The sequence below is a fragment of the Gymnodraco acuticeps genome, unplaced genomic scaffold (assembly GCF_902827175.1).
Source record: "Gymnodraco acuticeps unplaced genomic scaffold, fGymAcu1.1, whole genome shotgun sequence".
Classification (NCBI taxonomy): Eukaryota; Metazoa; Chordata; class Actinopteri; order Perciformes; family Bathydraconidae; genus Gymnodraco; species Gymnodraco acuticeps.
The window spans coordinates 1,870,231-1,887,909 of NW_022990135.1; the positions used below are offsets into that span (position 1 = coordinate 1,870,231).

General features: G+C 41.6%; 2 protein-coding genes across 6 annotated transcripts in view; both read right to left on the bottom strand.

Moving 5' to 3' along the window:
- Positions 1–369: 369 nt before the first annotated feature.
- On the bottom strand, positions 370–7,934 carry bzw1a (basic leucine zipper and W2 domains 1a). 4 transcript variants are annotated; one of them, XR_004569047.1, is made up of 13 exons: positions 7,798–7,934; positions 5,963–6,036; positions 5,698–5,874; positions 5,208–5,302; positions 4,999–5,064; positions 4,567–4,702; positions 4,304–4,413; positions 4,024–4,194; positions 2,938–3,084; positions 1,978–2,116; positions 1,186–1,308; positions 852–997; positions 370–813 (listed from the first exon to the last, which is right to left on the bottom strand). XR_004569047.1 is itself a non-coding variant. In XM_034216941.1 (12 exons), the coding sequence occupies exons 2-12, from the start codon at positions 6,024–6,026 to the stop codon at positions 966–968; spliced, it is 1,260 nt and encodes a 419-aa protein (XP_034072832.1). In that variant the 5' UTR covers positions 6,027–6,036; positions 7,798–7,934; the 3' UTR covers positions 370–965. The 4 variants fall into 4 exon arrangements, 1 of the variants encoding a protein (XP_034072832.1); XR_004569046.1 differs by having other exon boundaries at positions 370–819; XR_004569048.1 differs by adding an exon at positions 2,507–2,555 and having other exon boundaries at positions 370–997.
- A 1,461-nt stretch (positions 7,935–9,395) lies between these two features.
- LOC117546595 (aldehyde oxidase 1-like) overlaps positions 9,396–17,679 on the bottom strand; it is a 28,018-nt gene continuing 19,734 nt past the window's right edge. The window contains exons 21-35 of one of the 2 annotated variants that reach the window (XM_034216867.1): positions 16,612–16,736; positions 16,341–16,474; positions 14,703–14,790; positions 14,528–14,614; positions 14,261–14,452; positions 13,955–14,182; positions 13,751–13,846; positions 13,382–13,510; positions 13,189–13,263; positions 13,051–13,103; positions 11,699–11,813; positions 11,558–11,623; positions 11,180–11,368; positions 10,885–11,052; positions 9,482–9,532 (exon numbers count right to left, since the gene is read on the bottom strand). In XM_034216867.1, the coding sequence (XP_034072758.1) occupies positions 9,482–9,532; positions 10,885–11,052; positions 11,180–11,368; positions 11,558–11,623; positions 11,699–11,813; positions 13,051–13,103; positions 13,189–13,263; positions 13,382–13,510; positions 13,751–13,846; positions 13,955–14,182; positions 14,261–14,452; positions 14,528–14,614; positions 14,703–14,790; positions 16,341–16,474; positions 16,612–16,736 (1,796 nt within the window). Of the gene's footprint in view, positions 9,533–10,884; positions 11,053–11,179; positions 11,369–11,557; positions 11,624–11,698; positions 11,814–13,050; positions 13,104–13,188; positions 13,264–13,381; positions 13,511–13,750; positions 13,847–13,954; positions 14,453–14,527; positions 14,615–14,702; positions 14,791–16,340; positions 16,475–16,611; positions 16,737–17,679 lie in introns of both variants that reach the window. The other variant, XM_034216866.1, reaches the window with a different exon arrangement.

Here is a 17,679-nt window from a genome sequence, read left to right on the forward strand (position 1 = left end):
ACACACAGCTGTGATGTTCTGTGTTCACATGGCATGCAAAGAGCATCAGGTTGCACTAATCTGGAGAAAACATAAATATATAAGTAAAGTGGATCCCTGGAGCACACATGGTGAACAGGTTGCACTCTACCTCAGAGCTGTGTTTAAACACAAAGGCCTACCTCTCAATCAAATGTGTCACATGACTACCAGAATGCACTTTGCACATCAAATACTGACTTGAAGAGACATTTATTTTTGTACAACACAAATAAAAATGAGAATAATATCAACTGTCCTCGTGCATTGTCTGCTGTTTCCTGACGTGTGTGGAGGCAATTCAATATAAAGTATTCCAGTCTAAATACAAACATGATGAAGCTTAAAGGAGACCATTTCAATCATCTTTATTTTCATAAAAAAGTCAGATTAAAGGAAGTAGAAACCAATAGTAATGAGTTGGCTGCCGGGCGTATGGACACGCGGTACAGGGGTTCCCAAAAGTCGAGAGAGGAGCCGAAACATGGGAGGGGATTATAAAAATAAAAATACTAAACATTGGCAAAATTAGTTTTTGTCCGCCTTGAATATCGATAACTCACGTTTTTCTGATTCACACGAGCAGCAGCGATCGATCACATGGAATGTTGTGTATCCTAATTAAACAAGGAGGTACGATAATAAAACAGAGAACATCTGGGAAGTATTCATCGTTTTACCGCTTCCACTGTGAGCCGCTACGTGTTAAAGGACAGAGCCCTTTTTCAGGTTTAGTTTGAATAATCTTTACATTATTCTTTTTAGAGGTGGAAGGGTGTGTGTGTGTGTGTGTGTGTGTGTGTGTGTGTGTGTGTGTGTGTGTGTGTGTGTGTTTTAGGGTTAAAATAGTAACAGGAGGTAGAAGAGGAACAACTACATTCTTCGGCTCCTGCTGCTACTTATAAAAAAAGTTAAAAAGCGAAGAAGCTCATCTGGCGGTGGAGGAGTTAGTCCGTCTCCTCTCCGTCCGACTCAGACTCTGCAGAGAGGAAATACTGGATTAGTCAATCAAATATTTGAAAACATACAAAAGCTCACTCTCAGGATTCATATGGGTTCAAAGAGGACTCTTAAACACTGATTTTCGTCCTTGGCAAACTTTCTCCCGTGCTGTAACACAGATCAGTGCCTCAGGCTGAATGAGGGTGTGTGTGCGTTTTTATTTACCTTCCTCAGCATTTTTCAGCCACTCGACGAATTTCTTCATCTGCTCGAGGAAGACGCTCTTCCCCTTGGCAACGTGGGCATCGGTGTACCACTTCAGTATGGCTTCTTCACTCAATACATCCGCTGTGAGGAGGAAGGCGAGAGTTTGAGAGCTTGCAAACAATACATTCAACATACATTTAAAGTACTTTAGCAAAAGATCACTTTAAAAAGGACATTTAGACTTATTTTTAAGCAAATTGTGTTTTGTTTTTTAGAAAAGGGGCATTGTAATTCAGGGTTACAAAGGCTTAAGAAAAGTTAGATTTAAATGACATGTCACTTGCTCGACGCTTTTATCCAAAGCGACTTACATACATTCAATACTGTGGGCAATCCCCACAGGAGCAGTTTGGGGTGAAGTGTCTCAGGGACACAACGACATGCTGACTGCAGTGGGGTTTGAACCTGTGACCCCCTGATACTAACACATACGCACAACCCACTGCGCCACACGCAGCCGTAAACACAACTCTGAACGCAATTTAGGACTAATACTACGCAGAATTTCTCTGATACCTGAGCATCATGACATCAATGCGAGAGGCTTTTGGTCAAAATAATCAGATAACGTGATGTTTAAACTTATCTAACACTACAAGAAAGGGAACGCCACAAAACGCACAAAAGTCCCATTTTGATCATCAGAAACCCTTTTACGGTCAATTAAAATGTAAAACAATGACCTGAAGAAGTGAACAGACTTTCATTAAACCCCGAAAATAAATGTGAGTTATTGGAGGCGACAGTGACCTTTGTAGAGGAGCACCACGATCTTCTGGAAGGCCTTCATGAAGTGGATGTTGTCGTAGCAGTACTCCTGGATCTTCAGCAGCAGGCTGATCTCAGACAGACCCTGGGAGGTGAAGGCTTTCAGCAGCAGGCTGTATTGCTGCAGGAACATGAAGCAAGGTCAGAATGTAAGAACAGCTTTGCTTTCTGGGGCGGAGGTGGAGATGCACTCCTCGAGCACTCTCAGGAGTTATGTGTGTTTTTAAAAGTGTGTTGGTGCATTACAGCGTATTGATTTACAGCAGGAGGAAGCTTAATGGGTTGCTGTTCACACTGCTGCAGATTTATTTCAGTTTGTTCTCGTCTCGAGCTACTTTAACGCCTTCCACCAACAGTACAAATTACACTTCTTGGAATTTCACTGTTTCTCAGCGCTGAGATATACCACTTCAGGGCAAACCGCCTACGCTACTGTTTAGAGCCAATTCAAGGTGCATTTAAGCTTCACCTCACAGCAGGGTTTCATAGCATGTATATACACTTTACATACAGTATGATGGTTGCTGCATTTTCTCGATTATGTTTCTTTCAGACAGCAGCTACAGAAGGGTGACAAATCCAAGGAAAACATGATCAAAGTTTCATGTTTCAAGTATTTACAGTACCAATGAGAACCCTGCATAAATATGCCAACCCACATTAAAAACATACCAACTTTTAGGTCAAACTAAATACTTAATAGGCATTTTATGCACATTCAAATAAAATACAATGTCAATAGATGCACACAGCATTAGACAACTTTGTTTCACAGCACTGAATAACGTTTTTAGACTTACAGGAACTTGCAGTCACTGTGGCAAGGTTTACAACATATTGCCCAACGCATGACATCATATTAGTGTTGTATTTATAAACTGTATTCAATGCATTTTTAACTGTTTCCAGTACATGCATTTTAACAATTGAAGGTTTGCATACCTTCAATTGTTTGATGGCTTGTTCGGTCACCAGCTCCTCCTTCTTGTTCCACTCCACGCAGCTCATCACGCTGGTCCAGATGATGTTGATCATGGCCTGCTCCGAGTGGTTGGCCCTGTTCATCTCCTCTCTGGCGAAGACGATAATCTGAACACACGGCGAGAGAAAATCAGTCATGAAACAACACAACCGCAGGTGGAAAATAAAGGAACGTTTCCACAGGGTTTAGAGATAATTATTGAATATTTAGTATGTTGTTTAGTTTCCAAATGATGGACTCTGATAACACGGACAAACAGCTCATTTGTTATGAACTCCATGACTCATGGTGGCACCACCTTTGTTAGTTTTCTATGTATTCATTGGCCGTTTCTCAATGTCGAGTAAAGCTGCTGCAGAGCCACTATTTCAAGTATACTACGTCATCGAGTGGCGCCGAATACTGGGCATTCAAACAGTCCTTCGGAGCCACTCGATGACGTAGTATACTTGAAATAGTGGCTCTGCAGCAGCTTTACTCGACATTGAGAAACGGCCATTGTTTTAAGGGTGGGGGTGTTACGGCTGTATGTATTCCCCGTTTCTTTTTCCCTTTGGTTCCTCTACCCAGGTGTGCTGCATTGCTGTAACGAGGTTCAGACGAGCTGCACCTGGAGAAGGAAGTCCTTAAAAGCTCCAGTGCAGCAGAAGAGAGGCCTCTGGTGGGGACTGCTGTGTTTCTGCCATCTAGGATGTGTAGTTGAACACGTCACATCCTATGGGTTTGATGATTTTAAAAGGTGTCTTGTGTGTCCTATCTGGGTCAGTGGTGGAATGTTGTTATCCCCATAGGGCCATTTTAAGGATGGGGCGTAACAGTGATGTTCAGAAGTTACTGCTAATGCGTCAGACACAGACACAAAGCATGAAACATGGAAAAAGTGACAATGAGGAGAACAGTCAAAGCTGCTACAAAACGATTATGACAATTACCAGAATTACACCACAGCTTTTTACTGCAGAGATTGGGGTTCTTTTTTAAATCGCTTTAAATTCAGCCTTAGACTAATGAGAAAGTTGTTCACTTTAACAATAATGACTATTCACCTCCTTCTGAGGGTCTCCGCGGGCAATCTGCTCCTGGAGCTCCTTCTGCAGCTCCTTGCGGGCACCGATGGATTCCTGGTTACGGGCGAAGTCAGCAAGCTCCGTCAGCCCGGCGTCGGTGAAGTACTTAGAAAAATGCTCGCAGCTCCGTTTGTTGGCAGGAAAGAGTTCCTGAGGGGAGGAGATGGTTTAGGTTAGAGTTGATGCACACACAAAATTGGACTTGACACTTAACAGATAGATGGTTTTCCAGCCATCTTTGATTAAACAGTTGATTTACCATCAGCCTGTTGTCCATGCCCACTTTGCGGAGAGAGCCGGCCACAGAGTTGATGTCCTTTTCGTTAATCCATGACTTGAACAGCTTAACGGCGAAGGCTGCAGATACTCCTAAAAAAAGACACGAGTGGTTTCTGTTTTACAAAGCGGACTGAAAAGCCAGTATTATTCAATGGGGTGTTATTAGCATGAACGTTTGAAGAAACATTCAAAGCTCTTGAACAAAACCCTCTTTCTCACTCATTTCTGAGTATTTCTGCTGACCTTCTTTGACGATGTTCTCGTTGTAGAGGCTGTTAAGGATTGAGGCTGATATGTTTCCTTTGGCCAGCAGGATGCCGGTCAGCATGGCCAGTTTGTTGCGCTCAGACTCAGTGAACCCTTTAAGAAACAGCAGCAACTGCAGAGGACCCAAAGAAAAAACAAATACAGGGTTGTCCTGTTGCGTTCTGTAACGACTGCAGGCCAATTCATGCCGTTTACAAGCCTGCATGTGTGGCTTTTGTATTTGATTGTTTTGCACCTGGAGAACAATCCGTGTGAAAGTGTGTCGATGCTTGTTTTCTTACATAACTAAGACAACAGAAATGGCATTACATCTAGACATAAACAGTTTTCTTAATACAAAATGAACACTGTACTTGAACCTACTGCACACTAAGATTACAATACTCCAATCTCAGAGAAATGTCTCACCTTCTTGATCTCCTCTTCGAAACCCTTCTCCAGGTACTTGTAACGCCGGATCAGCTTGTTAAAAACCTGTTTGAGGTGGAAAAAAGCCAAAAGGTTCACGCAGCGCTTAAACAATTGCATGATATCAAATATCATTTGCAAATCAATGGAGGATGATTTTAACAAATCACTTGTAAACAGTTAAACACAGTCATTGGTGTGCCTTTTACCTGAGCATATGCCTGCATGGTCTCCAGGTCTTCTTGTGCCGTGAAGAGGCAGAACTCAGTGCGGGTCATGTCGTCGGAGAGAGACCCGCCTGGGGCTGAACGAGAGGAAATAGAAAAAGTAGAAATTGGAGTCAAAATAGGAGCTTACTGCTGTATAAACATCTATTGTCTTCTTTCTGTCTGCATCACATTAAATCAAGGATTTTATTTTGCTTTCAACTGCATCTTAACACCTACTACACAAGCAAAACAAATGTGTTTGCTTACAGGTGATTTTTACCCTTGCAAGTATTTTTTACCCTTGCAAGCATTTTCAAGCCCAAATCCACAATTTAAAAAGATGGTGCTGAGTTTGAACCACTTCTGGCAGAAAACACAAACTTCATTGAATACATTTCCTGATTAAATCGGTTTTTTTAATAGAAATGTCAGCTTTCAAAAACAAAGCATATCTAAATAACATTTCTAAGCATTTCTTAGCACAACTCACCCAGCATGCCGCCAGCCACCAGGATGTCAAAGAGCGTCTCAGCATACCGGCGGTAGTCAAGCTTGGCGCCAGAGGCATCCAGGAATTTTGCGACTGCTTCCAAATCAGAGCCAGATTGATTCAAGCCTTGTACGATACTTTCTTGAAACTGAGTAGGGTCAAATCTCTCCTTTTCATCTGTTGAAAGACGACACAGATGTTGCATTTAGAAAAAAAACTTCAGGTTAACTGTTACATTTGTAGAGCAGCAACAATGAAGACAAACCTCTTTTCCTCGTTTTGAACCGCTGGCCTGTTAGCGTCGGCTTTTGCTGCTTTTGATTACTCATAAAAGACGACCTGAAACGGGACAGACAGTTAATGTTATCTGAAGCTCTGCAGAGTACACGAACTTACAGTGCCGGTTCACAATGCTTCCTTTAATTATGTGTTGCGTTTCCAGCACTTGGGTGTAACTTGGGTGAGCTCCATGGCTTTGTAAAAGTATTCTTACACAACACATAAAGTTTTTACAACAACACTTGGTATACTACAGAACAAAGCTGATGATATGGACTAAATGATCACAAGAAATGAGAAAAACCTTAGAAACTCCAGTAAAAATAAATTTATAAAAATAATAAACACATCCAAGAGCCACACATGTCTCTTGATTAACCAAATATACATTACTAGGTATGTAGACAAACATATTGGTTCAAAAACTATCATGCATGGATGTTTTGGGAAGTTTCTGAACCGTCTATATAAATTAAACGACACATTAACATTGAAGATCTGAGGCTATAATAGAGGGATAAGGAAGTTAGAAAGTATTGGGGTACATTTTTAACAAGGGATGCATTTGAAAAGATAAAAACCTAGTATAAAGTCAGCTTGATTTGATATGAGTGTTTTTAACAATGCAGGGATGGGCATGCATGTCCCCTATGCATTGTATTGGTCTAAGATCATCGTAAAACTACATTTAAAATGCTATATTAAAGTGATTTCGTGTATCAATCACTAATACAATACTGAAAAATATGTAAAAACCCCATTGTCACCTGTGCAAAATAACAAGAGGAAGATGTAATGGATACCCATAAAGAGACAAAAGACAATACGGGGAGCTGATGGGTGTAGCAAGCTGTAGTTAATGAGATTAAAGCGTTAACCATGCGCCAGAAGTGTCACCCTTTATTAGACATATTTTTGGTGATATTAAAAGGGTAATAAGTTAAGTTTTGGCTTGAGTATAACAAGAAATGATCCAAAATACAAGTATCTAAATCTAGGTTAGCATCGGCTAACTTTGGCCATACTCAAGCCCCTAAAGTGAAGTGCGCCGGCCGTTGAAGACAATTTGTGGAATGACAGAAGTGGCCAAACGGTGGTACTACAGCCTCAGTGACGTCATTTTGCCTTTCTCCCGTTGAGTTACATAGGGAAAGAGGAGTCTGTACATCACCGTATACTTATTTTGAACTAAATAAACAACACAGAACCAACACTTGTATAGCCCTTATTTAAATCATTAGGGTCTAAAAGTTGTCAAGTGCGCTTAAGTTAAATCCAGAGTTATTTTCTGTCTCCCTTCATTTGACTGAGTCGAGAGAGGGAGGTGCCCATGCTCTGAAAGCAAAAAGACCCGGATGTTACGGTACATTTTGGGCTTCATGCGCCACTGAGCAACTCTCATAGGAATGAACGGTGTATCCAATTCTCTTTTGACATCCATGGCCTCACCATGCGCCGAGGCTGCGCTTCCTAGCCCGGCCTGCTAATCACATTTGTTAAAATTGCAATTAACCAATGCGTTCACACTTAAAAACAACAATATGTGCATAACAGCCATTAAAGGTGACTTCCAGTCGAAATGTCACAACTCATTTTGCAATCATATTAACACAAGCTTAGCTGACAGGTTTGTGAGCTAATTGAGGCTAACGCTAAGCTAGCTTGCTGAGGTGAAGACATTTGCCTTAAAGCAGCACGCATGATGGTAACATAACCAGAAAAAAATACTTATTTTACACTGTATATTCCGACATAATAGAGTCTTTACGATAAGGTTAAGGTGCAAGAAAACGGTGGGAAAGTGGAAATACAAAAACTCACCGAAAGTAATGCAGATAAATAACTGTTGTTAACCAGGAGAATCAAACTAATGTCGACTCGCGGCGGCTCAAACAGAAAGAGCTCTTCGTCAGGGCCTCGGGGGCTCCACCCACTGCGCATGCGCCATTTAAAGGGGCTTTCCGTTGTTGTGCCGACATATGCATGCACCTCTATATTTATTTGTTGTTCTTTTCATCTTTTCCTTTTACTATCTCTGTAAAGCGACTTTGAGCACCTGTATCAGTGAGCCATTCGGTGTGACACAGTTAGATGTTCCCTGGCCTATGTGACATTTTCACCTCAGGTTTAATTAGAGAGATGTTGCTTGTTTGAAGATTTGGAAGTTGTGTGAGTGTATGGCCAGAGGGCAGGACCTATAAACACATTTACTACCCAATAGCAGTGTGAGGCTAAACAAAAGGAACTTTTGACTATGTCAATATAGTTAAAAAAAAAAAAAACAACACTTACTGACTTTTTTAGGATAGCTTAAACAGATGTTGTAAAATAAGAACCGGGGGCCTTACAGTAACGTTGCACTAGATGGCAGCAAAGTGTTTTTGATCTGAGAGAAGAACAAAACAAGATATCTCAATAAAATATACTTTGACCCGAAGACTGAAGCTATAGTGTGCAACATCTCTCGCAGGATTTAAAAAACAAAACCAGCGTTGCCAAATAATGCATCCACCTATTAAGTTCCTTTACATACACTGTAGGATTAAACAATTTTACCAGCTGATATGTTGTACTGTTTTGAAGTGGGCGTTACATTATTTTTTTCACATTTCAAAACCTCATCTTAGAATAACAGTTTAGTAAAGCTCTCTGAAATGCTTAAAAACACAGCGAAAAGAACACAAGAGAATTCACCCTGAGAAATAATAATTATCAAACAAACCTTGCAAACTTAGACCAATCACATAAAGGAAATGCTACTAAAATAAAATATGAATGACTCTTAATGTTCATAAACTATAGACTTCAGATTATTTATCACCATTGATGAACCAAAAAGAAAAGTTTTCGCTTGAAGCTGTGCGCGCTCCCGCGAGGTGCATGCATATCTCGGCATGACACCGTTCCATGGAAATAACAAATACATACTTCATATTCATTTTAAAATGTACAAGTATTACATCAACATTTTCATTTGATCAATTCAACCAGTTTATTTTACAAATATTGAGTCACATCTATATCACTTGTTTTATATTAGAGCCAATCTAGAAGTGCTTCTGTGTCCCTTTCTGATTTTTCTAGACATGAAGTTTCAGCTGTCTTTACCAGATAGGCTGATCTGTTTTAGCAATAGTTTTACTCACTTAATTTACTTTTTTGATGAAAGGTTAAAAAGAAAACAATACAGATATTTGTTTGTATCAGTCATAAAACGTTTGTGGAATACCACTGAATAATAAAGAGGAAACACAGATCATTTGTTGATTTTAACATTGTGCTTAATTATGTATTCTTCTATTGAAATAGTGATACTGGAGGATGAGAGCAAGGGCAAACAAATTGCAATAACAATGTAACAATTAAATTAGACACGTTTCATTGGTTGGTTCTAAAGAACAGAGAAGGTTTATAGATCATTGAGTATAACTGTGTTACTTCATTATTGTTTGTTGCATTCATGCACTGCTTTAGTATTCACATACAAAGATTGACAGGTTGAGTTTCAGATGTTTAAGGCCCATGGTGTGAAAGATCCTGGTTTGCTGGCTGGAATCTGAGAACAAAATAAAACACAAACCAACAAATATCACCACTGGAGAATGCTAAATGTAAAATCTCTGGAATTTGACACCATGGCAGAATAACATTTTGAAATCAAATAAAATCAATGACAGAATAGCAGACCTTAAATCAGGGGTGGGGAACCTCCGGCCCCCGGGCCGTATATGGCTCGCGAGACAATTTGGGACGGCCCTCGAGGTAATTTATAAACTCACGCAAAAAAGAAAAAAATTAGAGAAATCTAGACCGCAAACAAATTAAACAAGCGAGTGCCTGTTTTTCCTAGCCAAGGTCAGGGTCCTTGAACACAACACGAGCCTAACGTGTCATCACGTGGTATATGTCTCGTCTGACAGGGGTGCAGTTCTGACGGAGAGCACCAGAACACCACTCGCCACTTCCACAAATTGCAGTAGGCTACCCATAAGGAGCCGTACATATGCAGCAGTTTTTGCGTGGCTGTGTCTTAGTTGTAAACTCAGTGGCGATCTGTTCATCTGTCATACTGTCAATAACTTTGTTGTTATTAGCATCTGGTTAGCTAGCTATGCTAACGAATATAAGAAGCTTTTTCTCCAACCAGTGAGGTAAAGGCACATCTTTATATGATCATTATAGTTATAAAACAAATAAGAGAATAAAGTAAACGGGTATAAAATACTATATGACAGTAAAAAAAAGTTGTTATTAATAAAGAAGAATACAGTTTGAAAGGAGAGTGATTTGTAAAATATCCATAAAGAAAAAATAAATCTGCTTCCAGTTCTGTTTCATATGGGTGTTGAGAGATGTATCCATAGATCTCTTAATGTTGCTCTCAAAGTGCACCAGATTGATGCTTTCCACTTCAACATTTAAAAAAAAATCTTCCCAGGGGAGCATGCCCTCGGACCCCCCTAGAGGAGGTTAGGTGTCCCCCCCTCACTTAAATCATGTTCACATGGATAGGAAACTAAATACATTTGCATTCATCTTGTGTCCATATCTTTATGTTTTGGTGGTCATGCCACAACCGTGCACGTGCATGCATGCGCGAGTCATGGTAAGATATCTGAATTAAGAGGTTGTTTTTTCTTTGCACAGCATGAAAGAAAGGCCAAATGAATGGGCTGTGATTTTAGTATTTTTAAGCAGAGGTCAATAACTTGTACGGCCCTCGGAAGATATTGTAAAAATTGAAATGGACCTTGAGAGGAAAAAGGTTCCCCACCCCTGCCTTAAATGAATACCTGCTATTGGAGAAATCACAGTAAATTAGGCAGGTACAATGTAAAACAAACACTTCAACTGATCTCAACCACTGCAGTTTCTGTGTAGAAACACCCATATTTCTGCAGTTTTTACCTTCCGAGTCAATGGGGAGGCGCAGGCGAGGCAGATCCTCTCCGGAGTCGCAGGGCTGTTTAGAGAAAACGGGCCAAATAACCCGGAGTCAGAGCGAGCTGCAGACACGGCGTCTTTGATGGCGAAGAACGCAGTGCTGCCCAGGAAGAGGACAGGCTCTCCAATACCCTGCAGAACCAAACACCAGGAACATTTATTGTCTTATTAATTGACACACATCAGAGAAGCGAGAAAAAGTCAAGAAAAAACCACAGGACTATTATTTCTCGTCAACAATGCAAAATAAATATTGAACCTTTGAGGAGTAGATGGCGTGGGGGTTGTCGGAGTTCGACAGCAAGTAGACGTTGAAGTGAAGCGGCACGTCGCACACCCCCGGGATCTTATACTGAGACGGACCGCGAGTGTACAGGAGCCCGGCGGGGGAGAAATTCAGCTCCTCCAGAGTGAACAGACCCAGACCCTGCATGAAGGCTCCTTCAATCTAAGGAGAGGAGAGAGGAGACAGGAAAGGAAGGGAGAAAGAGACAAAAGATAAGATGTTAAACAGTAAAGAAAAAGGGGGAAATGGAGATAAAAATACAAATAAAAGAAACGAGTAAACTCGAGTAAACTCTGAAGAGCATCTGTTCCTAGTTATCCTAATTATGTTGCATTTAAATCAGCCACTCACTTGGCCGATGTCAATTGACGGGTTCACACTTTTCCCGGTGTCCGCCACAATGTCTGTCCTTACCGTCTGCAGGATAAAAAGAACCAACGTTATTTATTTATTATGCAGATTCATCTCTTAAAAAATAAAACATGTCCTGACCCTGTAGTCTCCTGTGAGGCAGTCCAGCTCCACCTCACAGCAACACACTCCGAAGGTGAAGTAAGCGTATGGCTGCCCCTCCATCTTCTCCCAGTCCATGTACAGGTCCGGTCCTCTGAGGACAGGGATGTGTTACTGTCACTTCATAAATAAATATTAAAGGAGACCTATCATGCTATATTTGAATAATATATTGTAGGGCGATACCTATATAAAAGGTATATTTTATTATACGTTTTCTTTTTCAAAATACCAAACAGATCATGCATTTTAGCTAGGGATGCTCCAATCGATCGGTCACCGATCGAGATCGGCCGATACACACTCTCTACCGATCGATCGGTGCTCTCTAAACATGCCGATCGCGAGAGCCGATCGCATGACGTAAAATACATGACACTTTTCTCTGTGTGCGGCAAAACAAGCTCGCCAAAATGGCTTCACCGGTCTGGCATTATTTTAAGGTGTCCGAAAAAGACAGTAAAATAGCGGAATGCAACGTGTGTGTGAAGCAGAAATCCTGCAGCTCCGCCCGCCGGACCGGTGAGCGGAACCAAACACAAAAGAGTTAGACCTAACACACTTAGCTATTTTATCTACCTCTGGAACAAGCTAAAGAGATAGGGAGAGAGGGGGGAGAGAGAGAGGGAGAGAGAAAAAGAGAGCGCTTCCGCTCATTTCTCCCGTGTTATTATCCAAAGTGAATGTAAACTTGAATAATGTACTTCATTTGAATGTAATAATTAAGTTGATTGTTGTTTGTGGAAGCTCCAGTGAATGAGCCCCATTAACTGAGTTTTAAACATCACTTTAAATGGAAGATTTGAAGTTTAAATCTTCCATTTAGGCCCCGCCCACTCGATCGGATCGGCGATCGGTATCGGCCGATACTGATTCCAGCGATCGGCGATCGGTCCCGAAATTGGCGATCGGAGCATCCCTAATTTTAGCCATGCCTCATTTCGCTCTATTTTGCTTTCCTCCACCCCTGTCTTTGCATGAGCTGCAGCTGACCACGCCCCCCTGCAAAGGAGGGGGCCGAGTTACGATAGTCATGTTACCATGCTGTTACCATGCCATGGCAACCTCTCATTCCCCTGATTGGTGGAGAGTTGGCCATATAGGCGGAGCTCCTCGTCACTGACGTCAGACTATTTTCAAATCTGTATCAGATCCGTTAAAGCCCCGTTTTTAGAGATTTTGGGTATGGAGGAAAAGAGAGAGGGTTGTGTTTTCTGACACTTGGTGAGTTCCCTGACACACCTGGGACACATATTCATGTATAAAAGATGTACAAAGGTGCATTTTGCATGATAGGTCCCCTTTAAATGATCATAAATGTGAAGTCCTACCTGTAGAATCCAGTAACTGATAAACTGATTTTATCCAAAAATGCTGCCATGACCTGAGAATAAATAAAAGAAAACAGAATCTGTGATAAAAATGCTTTAGTTATCTAATTCATGTTTTCCATTATTATGCAATTGTACCCAGCTCTCCCATGACCCTTTGGGGTTCTTCTTCCTGATTGGCTCCAGGCGCTGGTACAAAATCTGGCAAGCATCCTGAATAACAGAAAATGTAAACAATACACGTAAATGATATTTCAAATAAAGTTTACAACTAAATGGTTTCATTAAAGAGACTTTTATTATAAGAAAAACAAACAGGAAGTGATGTTACCTTCACTGCCATACCGTTGGCGTCTGTGCTGTAGGACGCACCTGACGGGGAGGTGTTGGGGATGGTGTTGGTGCTGGTCTCATTGATGTAGATCTTAGAGGCGGGGATGTGGAGCTCCCGACTCGCAACCTGACAGGGAACAGAACCGGAGAGGTAAGGGTCGATTCTGATGTTGTTCCTTTCTTTAACTTTAATCGACAGCATATGCAAATTCAGTTGTATTTTCAAAATAAAACATTAGCTATTTACTAGCTTTAATTTCCTCTATAAATGCTCTCAGCATCAGGACCTTGTTTCTTGACTTATTTTGGGCTGGCAGATGTCACACATTTTGAGTCTTTTTCAGTCACACTGAAGAACTTCCTGTACCTGTTGCATCTTAGTGTGCAGCCCCTGACCCATCTCCGTCCCCCCATGAGAGACCAGAACAGAGCCGTCTTTATAGATGTGCACCAAAGCTGCAGCCTTTACACACAAACAAGCACACAATCACCATCGCTGCATATTAAGAGATATACTGATATAAAGCATAATAAGCTGAACCTAACCATGCCTAAAAAAGACCAAACTGACCTGGTTTAGGAAGCTTTCTGAAAATGCGACCCCGAACTTAACGGGGACGATGGCCATGCCTCTCTTCCTCCAGCGGTGCTGTAGGTTGAACTCCTGCGCGGCGCTGCGGCGGGCGCTGAACTCACACTTCTCCTTACACTCCTGCCAGCAGCGCCGCAGGTTCTCCGGGCTGAACGCAAACTTGTAGTGAGTGATGGACGGACCCTCGTACATGTTCATCTCCCTGATCTGATACACAATTTGAAAACAGGAATTAGTGATTGTACCACTGATGATTAATGCTAAGCATATTGATTGGATAATGACCTGGTCTGCAGGGCGTGCCAGCGCCATGGCCACGTCATTGATCATGTTCTCCAGGACCATGAGGGCCTGCGGCACGCCGAAGCCCCTGAAGGCGGTGTTGGAGGGCAGGTTGGTCCTGCAGGCGGCGGCGCGACCCCGCAGGTTGGGGAAGTTGTAGGCGTTTTCAAAGTGGAGCAGAATCTGCTCGACTATCTGCCAGAAGAAGAAAATCGAGGGTTACAGTTTGTCTGTTCATCTGGTAAATAAATATAAAATGATTTTACGCACTACGATAGATTCATCCACTGCGTTTCCAGCGTTCATGAAGTACTGGATATCTACCGCCATGATCCTCCCATCTTGCATGAAACCCGCCTGAAAAAAAACAACAATATTTTATCACTTTTCCTGAAAACCTTCACAATGTTCAATCCACCAACTTCTGGCAAGTGTTTTTTATTACTTTGTATTTGGCGAGGACAGGGTGGCGGCCTCCTGTGATCAACATGTCCTCTCCTCGCTCCAAAACACAGCGCACTGCACGATTAGTCCTAAATACAGAAACAGTCAAAGCAATTACCATAAATAAAAAGAAGAATTGAAGTCTACTCTGTTTCTCGTTTAATTTCAATACAGTAATTGGTTTTGAATCAAACAGACATTTTCTGATGCTGTGTGTTGTGGTTTTCCATTGTGACTTACTCAGGGCCGCCCCTGGCCAACTTGGGGCCCCAAGCAACATTGTGAGATGAGGCCCCCCCCCCCCCCCCCCCCCAACCGACAGGAGTGAAACATTTTGTTTTGGAAACAAAGTAGGCTACTTTGCAAATATAATTCCTGTTTATTATTATTATTATCAACAGTTACTTTTTTATACAGTGAGGTAAATGTGCATGTATGTCGTTCAGTATGCGTTTACAGGTGCATCTGCATTTCCTGCCAAATACTAGCCTCAAAAAGATTAAAATATAATTAATGCAAATAATTTATTTTATTTTATTTATCCTTTATTTATCCAGGAATGTCCCATTGAGATACAAGATCTCTTCTTCCAGGGAGTCCTGACCAACACGGCACACAACAAGTTTCAACATAAACTACTTCTACTAATAATCATAATCAATTCAATAATATAAATACTATATTATTTTATAATAATATAGTTGTAATAGTCAAGACAAAACATGCTTATGACATGCTCAAAAACTGATATTTCTTAAATCTGTATTCATAGTTCCCTCTGTCAGCAATGTGTCAACAACTGCACACACATTTCTATCAGTATTTCTCTGTGTTGTGGTTGACATGATGATGACTGTTAGGAGTTAAGGGGAGAGGCTGAGCGTCACCATGATGATGACTGTTAGGAGTTAAGGGGAGAGGCTGAGCATCACCATGATGATGACTGTTAGGAGTTAAGGGGAGAGGCTGAGCGTCACCATGAAATGTGCAAATTGACATAAACATTAATAAAAAGGGGAAAGAATGCTCCATGTTTTTTTAGGCTGTAAACTTTAACTGTTATGTAAGCCAAGTAGACAGACAGTGTATCTCTCTTCCTCCTGTACATTAGCAGATAAAAGGCATCACATACTTGAATGAATGGTAAATAAAGAATGCTGGAAATAACTGCATCTCCATTAGCCTATATGCTCTGCAGAGACTGCCTTCTTCATGTCGTGAATTGCAGCTGATGTTTTAATATGGCAATTAGCAATTTGACTTATACAACATTCGCAAGTTGTACATTTGACTCATACAATAACCCACCTTCAACATGCTCTAGTTTCTTCATGTTTTGTTTTGTTCCCCTCTTGCTTGTGCCGGACTGAAACTGTCTTTTCACCGACATCTCTTCACCTGCACTAGTGGCCGTATCAAAGCCGTGATTGGTCAGATGTCGATTCATTGCAACGGTGTCGGGTTACACACGTGCTCACTGCTCCCCTTCTCACCTCTCACTCTCGCGGGGGGTGCGTGGAGAACTGAGCGGAGAACTGCGTACAGCAGCTGAGGCCCTCTGGGCGGGGCCCCCTGCGCAAGGCGGGGCCCCATGCAGCCTGCGTGATTGGCCTGTAGGGAGGGGCGGCCCTGGACTTACTTCCACGCAGCCACAGACGTAATACAAGCCAGGATCGCGGTTTTGAAGACCTTCCCTCCGAAAGCTCCTCCGATCCGTTTGACGTGACATGTGACTCTGTTGGACGGGATGCCCAACGTCTCTGCTATAGCGTCCTGCGCCCAGGAAAATGAGACAAATCCATCAAACCCCAGATATCTTTTGTAGGTGCCGTCATCAAGTGTTAATTGTTAACAGATTGGTAATATAAATGTTTTGATGATCACTAATGGTCTAAAAATCATCTGTGTACCTGAGTAAATGACAGATACTGACTGGAGACGTAAACGTTGAACTCAGTCTCCTCTCCAACGGGAACTACCAGCATGCTTTGGGTCTCCAAGTAGAAATGCTCCTGACCTCCCATCCTAAACTCTCCTGTGGAAACAATTAGCGAACACAGTGACGCGCAAACACTTTGGACAAATACAAAACCTGGTTCTGTTTGATCAGTGGCAAATTCGAAATTTATTTTTTCAAGTATTTATTTAGTTAAATTTTTCATTAGTTTTACCAAAATAACTTGATTTAATTGTATTTAAAATAACATTTCCAAAGAAATAAATCCTTCGAATCTTCCTGTTCAGTTTCTGTTGGAATGTGAAGGGTTACATGAAAGAAGCTCGTCTCTGCGAGTTATTGTGAAGATAGGAGCTGTAAATTCACAGAGGGCCAGGTACTCAATGAGAGAGTAATGTCAAATGACAGTACAATTGACCAATCATATCTTCCCTCTAAATGGGTGGGCTTTATTTTCGCGGACTGTATGACAAGTTCCGCCCGGCGCCCGCTGTGAAGTTGATGCATGTGTGTTGGTCTTTGGCTGCTTCTCAGGTCGATTAAATGAAATCCTTGCTTCCCTCATTTGCGTCGTTTCCCTGCGTTTAGTCCCTCCCACCAGGGAAGCATGGAGGGACGCAAGGAAACCACGAGAAGCAGGGAAATGAGTTTTAAGAGCAATGGGACGTCCTTTCCTCCGGAGCGTCACGTGAAGCGACGTCCGTTTGTGATGACGCTGCACAGCTGTTCGTCTGGCAGCAGCCAGCTCTGTCCCCGTTATTTCCACACACACCCCCGTCTCTGTTAGTACACATTTACTGACACAAACATTTGTATCATCTGTTGTAGATCCCAATAAATAAAATAAGATAAGAACTCATTCTCAAAAAAGATAAACGCCATTCTTAAAATGTATAAACGAACAATAGTTTGATTAATATTGATTAAAGTGCACAAAATAAATAAAATAATTGAGAGAAGAAAAAGAGATATGTTATCTATCAAAACCCAGTTAGATTAACATTCATTGGATTGCACACTT